Source organism: Oncorhynchus keta, chromosome 13 (assembly GCF_023373465.1).
Source record: "Oncorhynchus keta strain PuntledgeMale-10-30-2019 chromosome 13, Oket_V2, whole genome shotgun sequence".
Lineage (NCBI taxonomy): Eukaryota > Metazoa > Chordata > Actinopteri > Salmoniformes > Salmonidae > Oncorhynchus > Oncorhynchus keta.
The window spans coordinates 34,440,031-34,452,129 of NC_068433.1; the positions used below are offsets into that span (position 1 = coordinate 34,440,031).

Genomic DNA, 12,099 nt, shown 5'->3' on the forward strand with positions numbered 1-12,099 from the left:
TTGTTTTCTCAAAGTGAAGTTAATTTAACACATCATCTTTTCCTTTCTACAATCCCAGTTCAACTTGACTGTACATTCATCTACCCAGCTGTTGGTCCCCGGGAAAAAATACATTGTCATCCTCAATCGTTTCTATGTTTCTGAGCACGGATAGCCTACAAACCAGACCAGGAGGACACTGCAATTGTAGTTTAGCAATGCTACTTATGCGTACATATTCAATTCCATTATTATTGCTGTTCTATAATTCTACTGACGGGAACCTCTTCTTTCAGTTGATAAATTGCGTTCCAATTCCAGCATTCCCGATTTCCGGAAGGATTCTTCTTGTTCTAGAACAGAATAGTAGTAAGGGAAGATTATTTTCCCAGCGAACTGACTGACTGACAAATGGGGGAATTATGGGTAACTTGCAAAATTCAGGAAGTGTTTTAACGATAGTGAGGTTTGTTTCTTTATGTCCTTTTTTGTTTTGTTGAAACTAAACACTGTTAAAGGAGTGTTGAAGGCTGCTGGTCTGGTTGTCTTGGTAACAAGACGCAAGAAAAACCTCTAGATTCACAATCAATCAAAAGTGTAACATTCTGATTCAAATCCTGTTCCTACGAAAGGAGAGAAAGGGAGAGAAGAGAGAAAGAGGGATCGATGCCACTTCGCTCCCTCTATCACTCTGTCTATACACATCTCCTGTCACTGTTACACTCATACTGAATTCTCTCACACACACACTTCCATCACCTCTGCATCTTACACACATGAACACACATGCATACACGCATACACACACACACTTCCATGACCTCTCCATCTCTCTCACACACACACATACACACACAAACACGTCTCATCTTTGCCAACTTCCTGCAATAAGGTCACAATTCCAGAGATCAAATAAAAAAATATCATAAATATCAGATATCGCCAAAATGAACACACAAAAACATAAAAATATTAAAAGAAATTCAAAATAATTTCATCAAACGAATGAATCATAATAAGATGCACAGAAGAACAGTAAGACAGTGTGATATCAAGGACTAGTAGACTGAGCCCACAGATGGTAGACTGAGGTCACATCCCAAATTGCACCCTATTCCCCATATAGTGTACTACTGTTGACCAGAGCTCTATGGGCCCTGGTCAAAAGTAGTGCACTTCATAGGGAAAATGGTGCCATTTAGGACAAAACCCAAATACACACATTATCCAAAACAAATTAGAATATTACTAGAAAAACGTGGTTTTCTGACTCTCTTCCTTCTCTCTATGCCCAATTATGAATGGACAAGAATAATGACATATCAGAACATTGTTTTAGTTTAGGAGATTAGGGGTCGCCCAAAATCATACACTTGGTATGTCCCAAATGGCACCCTATTCCCTAAATAGTGCACTACTTTTGACCAGGTTCCATAGGGAGCTTGTCAAAAGTAGTGCACTATGTAGGGAATAGGGTGCCATTTGGGAAGTTGCCCCTTTCCCCATTATAGTGCACTGCTTTTGGTCAGTAGTATTGCACTACAATATGGGGATTAGGCCCCATATAGTGTACTACATTTGGCCAATAGTGCACTCGCTCTGTAGCGAATAGGGTGTGATTTGGACCATGCTCAAGTTATGCTAAAGCTTTAGGAGTTCTACACTAAAGATTCTCCCACCAACACTATAATAATCATAATATTCAGACATATATATATATATATATATATATATAAAAACATCAGTAGTAGTAGTAGTAGTAGTACAGTAGAGAAGAATAGAAGAAGAAGCAACAATATTATGTAGCATTCACGTCATCATTCCTCTGTATCTTTTGGGACGGTATAAAGTCCTTTGTCGGAGAACCGGGAAAACGGTTACACGTCAAAACCTAGACAGCTAGAACCAGTACCTGTGTGTGTAAGTGTGAGTATGTGTGTGTGTGTGTGTGTGTGTGTGAGAGAAATATGTCTTGTTTAAGATGGGCAGTTTGTGTGGGTACTCTTCCAGTGAGTATGTAGAGGGCTGTGTTTGCACTTCAATGTAGTCTATGTGTTTGAGTTGATTCATCTTTTGTTTACATTCTGCATGAGTGTGTGTGTGTGTGTAAACAGTATATGCCTGTGTGCGACTCTGTATGTGTTTATGTGTACGTTGTCAGTGTGTGTGTGTTTGAGCGTGTGCGTCTGCTCCTTTGTGTGTACATGTGTGTGTTTGGCTATGTGCATACTGTCTCTGTATGTCCTCTAACTACTCTATGTATCCTGGTACTGATCCTCCGCTGTCTGGTTCTAGGTGTTAGAAGAGGCTCCGCTGAGCTCTGGGTTTGGCTGCTCAGGGAATGCCGTCTGTGTGGAGGTGGGCTGAGGAGGCTCCCCTCTCTCCTGGAGGTTCTTCTGATTGCGACTGGCCTCCCCCAGAATCTGCAGTCTCCTCTCCTGCTGCTCATCCAGCCCCCGCCACAGCTCTGCACGCTCACACTCCCTCTTCAACTCCCTTGAGGGGAAAGGTGAGGAAGGGTGGAGGGAGAGCGAGAGAGGAGGAAGAGATGGATGGAGGGAGGAAGGGAGAGCAGAAGGGGAAGAGGAAGAGAGAGACAGCTTAGGTTATATACACACTGAGTGTACAAAACATTAGGAACACCTTCCTACTATTGAGTTGCACCCCCCATTTTGCCCTCAGAACATCTACAATTCGTCAGGGCATGGTGTCGAAAGCGTTCCTCAGGGATACTCGCCCATGTTGACTTCAATGCTACCCACAGTTGTGTCATGTTGTGAGGGCAGGGGTTTAAATTGAGTCAGAGAAATGTAAGATAATCTGTACAGCACTTCGTTATAACTGCTGATGGAAAAAGGGCTTTATAAAATACATTTGATTGATTGATTGAAGATAATGACGTGTGGTGTCAATCAATGCAACTTCCAAATGAGAAAATGCATCCCATAACATTTTAACATGGAAATATCTGTTCTAACAGTAGAAGCCAATGTGTGGTGCTCAATGGACATAGGCCTACATTCCATGAGATTAAAAGAAACATGCAGGGCTTGACATTAACCTATTTATCCACTTATCCTTCAGACAAAGAGGTGACTGAAAATGTTGTCTTGTTGTTTGATGCAAAAAAACACTTTACAAAATAAAATGCATTATTATTTCCATATTATTATTACAGAGAATCAGACAAATTATTCTACCCTTTACCTTATTGGCAATTTAGCTAATTCAAGACTGTCTCAATTTACAAAATGAAGACAAAAAATACTCTTTACCCAACTCGTTTTTCAAAGATACATGTTTTGTGCTCTTGTAGGAAGTAATCACTCCACCATTGCTGACTACAAATGATCAATAACTGGGCTAATAATTCACTAATTATTAAAGGATATGAACAAATGTGCACATGTGGCTCTCGCTTTGAAAATGAAAACAAGCGTATCTGCACATGACCACCCATGCTGTAAACACAGTCCAGTTCAAAGTGAATGGCACAGACCCATATACAGCAACGGCCTATTTGCATATAGGCCTACTGCAGCTCTGATTGGTTATGACACACCAGTCTGTGTAGAGTACAGTCGTGCGTGTCAATGCAATAGAATCTTACTCTGAAACGTTCTGCCTACAACAAAATCTCTTGCATAGTTAGTTTTACATACTAAGTTAGTTCTGCATACTAACTTAGCATAGTTCATTTTGTTTCGGTATGTTGCATTGAAAGTGGCTAATGTTGCGTTGATTCGATCACAATTCCCACAGGAAAGAGAAATGTTAATAGTGTTAACTAATGAGGAACACTATAGGAAGTTGAGTGAAGTTCAATCTCGTGCTTCTCTGCACGGGCTGATATTTCTTCTGCGGGGCAGTCCCGGGGAGCTGCGCACCTGCGCATGCATGTAGCTTAGAGGGAACATTGGTGTCAATAAAGATCCTTGAATTGAATGCAAGTGAACACAAAGAGAAAAGGAGAAAGAAAGACGGGAGGATGAGAAACAGGGGTGTTATACACACATATTAGTACACGCACGCTCACTTCTGTTTTTCCACTTTGTAAGAGGCAGTGAGGTCATCAAACAGCTTGCTGTTCATCTCCATAAAGGTCTTCAGAACGTTGTAGATCAGAGAGACTATAGTCCTGCAGAGAGAGAGAGAGATAGAGAGAGGGAGAGGGGGATGGAGGGAGAGAGAAATGGAGGGAGAGTGAAATGGAGGGAGAGAGAAAGAGAGAGAGATGGAGAGATGAGAAAGAGAGAAGGACAGAAAACGAGTGAAGGTGGGGTTAGAGAGGTATATCTGCAGAGATTCACAGTTCATACAGACTTAAAGAACAAAGGTTATAGATTAGGGGTTAGAGGTTAAGGGGTAGAGGTCCCTTACTGGTTCCAGTGCTCCTTGGACACTCTGTAGAGTGTGGCGAAGACCAGCGGTAGAATCACCTGACAGTTCTCCTCTATCAGAGACAGGATGTACTCGTTGTTCCAGAAGTACAAGGCCCTCTCTGCTACCTACAGCAGGGAGGGAGAGAGAGATGGAGAGAGGGAGGGAGAAGGAGAGGGAGAGAAAGGGATGGAGGGAGATAGAGAGAGAAAGGGATGGAGAGAGAGAGAAGTAGTGATGGAGAAGGAAGGAAGAGGGAGGAAGGGATGGATGGAGGGAGGGAGGGAGAGCAGAAGGGGAATAGAGGGAGAAAGAACGAGAAAGCTTAGGTTATATACACTGACTGTACAAAACATTAGGAATATCTTCCGACTATTGAGTTGCACCCCCCTTTTGCCCTCAGAACAGCCTCAATTCGTCAGGGTATGGACTCTTCAAGGTGTTGGAAGTGTTCCACAAGGATGCTGGCCCATGTTGACTCTAATGCTTCCCATAGTTGTGTCATGTTGGCTGGATGTCCTTTGGGTGGTGGGCCATTCTTGATACACATGGGAAACTGTTGAGCGTGAAAAACCCAGCAGTGTTGCAGTTCTTGATACAAAATGGCACCTACTACCATACCCCGTTCAAAGGCAGTTAAATCTTTTCTCTCCCCATTTACCCTCTGAATGGCACACATACACAATCCATGTCTTAATTGTCTCAAGGCTTAAAAATCCTTCTATAACCGGTCTCCTCCCCTTTTTCTACGCTGATTGAAGTGGATTTAACAAGTGACATAAATAAGGGATAATAGCTTTCACCTGGATTCACCTGGTAAGTCAGTAATGGAAAGAGCAGGTGTTCTTAATGTTTTGTACACTCAGTGTATAACAGTAGAACAAATCTTTATTGTCCAGAGAATTTGTCCTTTGCAGTGTGTTAGATCAATGTGAGAGGACAGGGGATTGGCTGTCTAGATGTGGTGGGCATGGCCTAACCTGGGAGTGTGGGCTGGAGATGCATGCAGAGATCTGTTTGTGTGTATGTGCGTGCGTGCATGTGTAAGCTTTAATTTTATTGTGTGTGTGTGCGTGTACCTGGAAGTGTGGGCTGGAGATGCAGGCAGCAATCTGTTTGAAGAGAGGCTCCTGAACACGGATGAACTGAGATGGCTCGATCACATCCAGTATCTCCTCTATCTCCCCTAGGAACATCACCTACAGATGCACACACACACACACACACACACACACACACACACACACACACACACACACACACACACACACACACACACACACACACACACACACACACACACACACACACACACACACACACACACACACACACACACACACAAAGAAAAACACACACACAGATGAAGAGACAGATGCACACAAATATACACACAACACGCACGGGCGGGGACACACACACACAGATGCACACACACAGGTTCACACACATATGAGAGAAGCACACCATGGGTTTATAAAAAAAACACACACACACAAAGATGTCTCACCTCTTTCTGGGTGCAGGTTTTGGGCCAGTATTTGAGGAGCCCTCGTATGATCTGAACAGAAAACAAACAGAGGCAAAGTCCAGCACGGTGTTACAGTGTTTTATGTATACTGGAAGTTCCAGTGTGAGCAGTGACTAACAACAGTAAGGTTGCAAAATATCCAGTAAACGATAATCCAAAATTCCCAGGTTTTCCCAAAATCCAAGTTGGAGTATTCCTGGAATCAGTAGGGAATATGCAGGAAATCCTGCAATCAGGATTTCTGGAAGGCCTGGGATTTCTAGGAAAGTTACTGTAATTTTACAACCCTAAATGACAGAAAAGGTGTTCCTTACATATTCTGTGACAGTAGAATCTTTCTCCATAAACTGGACCACACAGTACGCCAGCTGTAGAGTGGTAGATACATACAGCAGGTTAACACACATACACAGCCCAGCTAGCACATAATGTTCTGAGAACCATATGTTTCTTAGAACTTGGTGAGAGCATGGTTGTCCTATGGTTATTTTGCATTCAACCTTCCCATAACTTTCTGGGAATGGCGCTGTATAGTTGCTCAGCACATTTAAAACATTTTTTTTTTTATTACATTTAGAGAACGTTTCCTAAAAGTTCAAACATGGTTATATTTAATTTCAGTTTGATAATGTTCTAGGAATAGTCTCCCAACTGGTTTGACATTGGGAGTGTTCTCAAATTGTTAAGAAATAACGTTAAGAAAAAACGTTCTTCTGTGCGAAGTACTTCCGCATAATGTTTTCTGAGAACATTTTACTATAGTTCCCTGAAAGTTTTCCTGTGAGGTCTTATTAACATTCTGAGAATGGAAATTCTAGGTTATTTGAAAGTAATTAAATAATGTTCTGAGAAAATGTTTCAATAAGACTTTTAAAAACACTGCTAGCTTAACTGTGTTGAACTCCAAGCACAGATATAACACATGGAATTTCATCTGTTTAGGCATTAATCATGCAAAAACATATAATTTTATTGTGGCACGGCATCAGTGAGATTTTAACCAATGGTCTTCTGTTCTCTATCCATGGAATTTGTCCACTGCACCACCAGGATGGAGCTAGGATGCCATGTTTTTTAACACATACAAAGCTGTTCATTTTAGTATATTCAATCAGACACCATTTCAAATGAAACGAGCATTCGTTAAGATCAGGTGTGGGCAATTAGTGGGCGCAGCTAACACACCTGAACACACTTAACAAGTTTTTTTTAAATAACAATCTTAAGGTTTTATTGTTGTTTTTATGGAACGTTTTCTTAATGTTCTGAGAACATGACTTTAAATAGAACCATGAGGAAACCTGCAAAAAACTTTACGATGAACTACTGAAACTACTGAAATCTTACCATTCTCTGAACATTCAGAGAACATGACTTTAAATAGGAATATGAGGAAACCTTTAAAAAAATGTATGATAAAGTACTGGTTCTTAGAAAGTTATGTGCTAGCTGGGTATCCTGCACCATTTCCAGAATGTTTTGGGAAGGTTGTATGCTAAATAACCATTGGAAAACCATGCTCTCACCAAGCTCTGAGAAACATATGGTTTTCAGAACATTATGTGCTAGCTGGGCTAGCAGTGCTATTAAAAGTCTTATTGAAACATTCAGTGAAAGTTTAAAGGAAATTATTTAAAAAAAAATCAAAATAACCTAGAATTTCGGTTCTCAGAACGTTAATAAAAACTATCAGGAGAACTTTCAAGGAACTATAGTAAAATGCTCTCAGAACCTCCCTGCAACCTAAAAATGTAAGTTCCCAGAACATTTAAAAACATTCAGTTTTAACAGTCAGGAGACTTTTATTTTTAACATTTTTAAATGTAACCTTTATTTAACCAGGAAGGGCTCATTGAGATTAAAATCTATTTTTCAAGAGCGCCCTGGCCAAGATAGGCAGCACCAAGTCATTACAAAAAAAGTACAGACAGACAACATGAAAAACTACAAGTAATCTAGTAATAACCATTGAATTCACAAGAGTATAAAACAGAAAATTAAAAACATTGACAGGTCAGGGAATCAGCCTCAAAATCCTTCATCAGTGATTTAAAAACACCAATCGGGACAAGTTCTTCCAGTTTGAAAGTATTTTGAAAGGTGTTCCAAGACGATGGCGCAGAGTACATAAAAGCCCTTTTAACAAATTCAGTTCAGACATTTGGAACAGATAGCAGGATAAAGTCCAACGAACAAAGGGTACCCACCACATTTCTGAACAATAAAAATTCACAAATAAAAAGGTAGTAAACCCAAAATGGCTTTGTAAATAAAAGTATACCAGTGACTGAGCCTATGAGTGACTAGAGAAGGCCAGCCAACCCTGGTATACAAAGTGCAGTGGTGCATAAGGGTTTTGCAGTTTAAAATAAATCTCAAAGTGCCATGGTAAAGAGTGTCAATTGATCTCAAACACTGACCGGAAGCATTCATAAATAAAATATACCCATAGTCTAGTAAAGGCATAAATGTAGCTGATATACTAGCCTCCTTCTGGCTTCAAAAGAAAAACAGGCCTTATTCCTAAAATAAAATCCCAATTTCAGCTTCAATTGTTTTGTAAGTTGTTGAATATGCAATTTAAAAGAGAGGCCGTCATCAATTAAAATTCCAAGATATTTACATGAGGTTACAACCTCAATCTCCTTGCCCTGACAGGTAGTAATAGGTGAAAGGTTCAGAGGTCTATTTCTTGCATTAGAAACCACCATTAGTTTAGTTCTGTCAGTATTGAGGATAAGCTTCAATTGACACAAGGTATGTTGAACAGTATAAAAAGCAGTTTGCATGTTCTGGAAAGCTTTTGTAAGAGATGAGGCACAACAGTAAATAACAGTATCATCAGCATAAAAGTTGTGCATTTTGGACATTTTTGTCTATAAATCATATAAATCATTTAAATAAATAATCATTTATATAAATAGTGAATAAGAGAGGACCAAGTACAGAGCCTTGGGGCACACCATTCAAGACAGACAATTTAACAGACATAAGCCCATCAAATTTAGTGCACTGAGTTCTATCAGACAGATAGTTAGCAAACCATGCAACTGCATGCTCCGAAAGACCTACACTCGACAATCTCTGCCTTAGTATAGCATGAGCAACTGTATCAAAAGCCTTAGAGAGATCAATAAAAAGTGAGACACGGTGCTGTTTTTTGTCAATGGCTTCAGTGATATCATTTAAAACCTTCATGGCTGCTGTAATTGTGCTATGCTTCTTCCTGAAGCCCGATTGGTACACTGGTAAAATAGAGTTAGTAAATAAAAACTATTTTAGCTGTTCACTTACAAGTGTTTCAAGTATTTTCACCAGGGGGGACAGCTTTGAGATTGACCTATAATTATTTAAAACAGTTGGATCTCCCACCATTTAAAAGTGGTAGGACAAATGCTGATTTCCAGATCGTTGGAATTTCATTACATTCCAGAGTTAGATTGAACAGAGATGTAAGTGGTTCAGCTATGAAATCAGCTGCCAGATTTAAAAAGCAGGGATCCAAAAGATCAGGACCTGCACGCTTTCTCTGATCTAAGGATTTCAGGGCTTTACCACCTGCACTGAGAATGGCAAAAAGCTAAAAATTTGACAGTTCCCAGAACCAATGGGAAACCAAAAACGTACGTTCCAACAACTTCCAATGAATCAAATGGGCTAGCTGGGAGTACTGTATACTGTGTACGCACTAAAATATTGTATTTTACACATGCACGCACACACATTCAAATACTGTGTCTGTGTGTATACACACACACACACACAAACACTGCACACACTCACACCCCATGTGTCGTGTTATGAGCAGTGGTATTGCAGTAATCTGTAGTTTTTTCTTGTTGCAGCATTCCCTAGAGTCAGATTTTTTTTAATTTTTTTTATTTCACCTTTATTTAACCAGGTAGGCTAGTTGAGAACAAGTTCTCATTTGCAACTGCGACCTGGCCAAGATAAAGCATAGCAGTGTGAACAGACAACACAGAGTTACACATGGAGTAAACAATTAGCAAGTCAATAACACAGTAGAAAAAAAAATGGGCAGTCTATATACAATGTGTGCAAAAGGCATGAGGAGGTAGGCGAATAATACAATTTTGCAGATTAACACTGGAGTGATAAATGATCAAATGGTCATGTACAGGTAGAGATATTGGTGTGCAAAAGAGCAGAAAAGTAAATAAATAAAAACAGTATAAAAACAGTATGGGAATGAGGTAGGTGAAAATGGGTGAGCTATTTACCTATAGACTATGTACAGCTGCAGCGATCGGTTAGCTGCTCGGATAGCTGATGTTTGAAGTTGGTGAGGGAGATAAAAGTCTCCAACTTCAGCGATTTTTGCAATTCGTTCCAGTCACAGGCAGCAGAGTACTGGAACGAAAGGCGGCCAAATGAGGTGTTGGCTTTAGGGATGATCAGTGAGATACACCTGCTGGAGCGCGTGCTACGGATGGGTGTTGCCATCGTGACCAGTGAGCTGAGATAAGGCGGAGCTTTACCTAGCATGGACTTGTAGAATACACACCCACACACACCCACCCACATGTTCCCTAGAGTAGGGTTTCCCGAACTCGGTCCTGGGGCCCACCCCCTGGGTGGAAGTTTCGTTTTTTTGCCCTAGCACTACACAGCTGATTCAAATAATCCAAGCTTGATGATTAGCTGGTTATTTGAATCAGTTGTGTAGTGCTAGGGCAAAAAACAAAATGTGCACCTAGGGGGGCCAGGACCGAGTTTGGGAAACCCTTCCCTAGAGTGGGAATACAATGGGATGTAAAACCCTGATCCCACCGGATTACTGCTCTAAGGATCGGAAAGATACGTTTTCCAAGTTGGTGCCTGCATGTGTGTGTGTTTCGCGATTGCCCCTCCACCTAGGTGTGTTGCCATGGCGAGTGGGTACCGTGTCGACGGAGTGTGTGTGTTTACTTCGGAAGGAGTGATGTCACAGCCTGCCCTGAGGGGATATGACATAGAGCTTATACCTCTCCTTTCTCTCTCTCTCTCTCTCTCTCTCTCTCTCTCTCTCTCTGTATATTTCTCTCGATCTTTCTCTCTCTCTTCCTAACTATCTGTATCACTTTCTTTTTCTCTATAATTCATTCACTTTCTACCTCTGCCTCCCATTCACCTTTTCCCCTCTCGCTCATCTTTTTCACTTTTCTTTTTTTCCGCTTTTCTTTTTTTTCACTCTTCATCCCTGACTTTCTCCATCTCTTTCTCCCTATGCACATTATATGGAAAGATCAACAGAGGGTTGGAGTGGAGGTAGAGGGTGAATGAGAAAAGCAGGAAAGAACCCGTGATTAAAATAAGACAGGAGTTGAAGCGTTTAAAGGATTAATGTCAGATTAGTGACAAGCCTAGGGTAAATACAGAGTTGTTTTCTGTTGTTAGGTGAGGGATTATCGGTATTGTAGTCTGTTAGGATAGAGTTTATGGTGTTTGTAGTTCCAGGCTAATAAGAGGTGACACCTGGTGACTTTAAAAATGTAAATACAGCAGCCTAAACCAGTGTTTGCAACTCCAGTACCCCAAACCACACACACACACACACACGCACACGCACACGCACACGCACACACACACACACACACACACACACACACACACACACACACACACACGTTTTGGAGCCCCAGACAAACTTGTGTAATTGTGATCGTTTTTCAATCTGAAGGAAGTATGATTTGAAGTGACTGAAATTAGAATGGTATTGGGAAGTTAAGAAGGTCATCAGGCAATCATTTTTTTATGCATCATTGATGATGTTCTTTTTCTCTCAGTCTGATTTAGTGCCTGGTCTTGTCCACTCTTTTCTCATTAGTCCTGTGTGGCTAGTGGGTATTGTAGAGGGAAACATCTTATCTTTCAGTGATGAGGTCATAATAATAATAATAATAATAATAATAATAATGTATACTTCAGGATTTAAAAAATGAAGCCTTTTTATCTACTTTGCCAGAGGATGGATACCATTTATGTCTCTGCGTGCAGATTGAAGGAATTTGCTAACAACAGTTAGCTCAATTGCTAACTAGCGTTAGCGCAATGCCTGGAAGTCTATGGTAACTGCTAGCATACTAGTTGATACCATAGACTTCCAGTAATTGTGCTAAAGCTAGTTTGCATTGGCTCACAAAACTTACCTCAAACTTCCTTCATACTGGATGCAGAGACACAAAAATGGTATCCATGAGTTCATCTGA

At 40.6% G+C, this 12,099-nt stretch overlaps 1 protein-coding gene across 3 annotated transcripts in view; it reads right to left on the minus strand.

The window, feature by feature from the left end:
* Window positions 1–12,099, minus strand: part of LOC118392240 (serine/threonine-protein phosphatase 2A 56 kDa regulatory subunit beta isoform) — a 37,041-nt gene continuing 24,942 nt past the window's right edge. Inside the window, exons 8-13 of one of the 3 annotated variants that reach the window (XM_035784018.2) lie at window positions 6,205–6,258; window positions 5,870–5,920; window positions 5,439–5,558; window positions 4,360–4,487; window positions 4,016–4,117; window positions 1–2,475 (exon numbers count right to left, since the gene is read on the minus strand). In XM_035784018.2, the coding sequence (XP_035639911.2) occupies window positions 2,271–2,475; window positions 4,016–4,117; window positions 4,360–4,487; window positions 5,439–5,558; window positions 5,870–5,920; window positions 6,205–6,258 (660 nt within the window). In that variant the 3' untranslated portion in view covers window positions 1–2,270. The other 2 variants (XM_052460039.1, XM_052460040.1) reach the window with 2 other exon arrangements.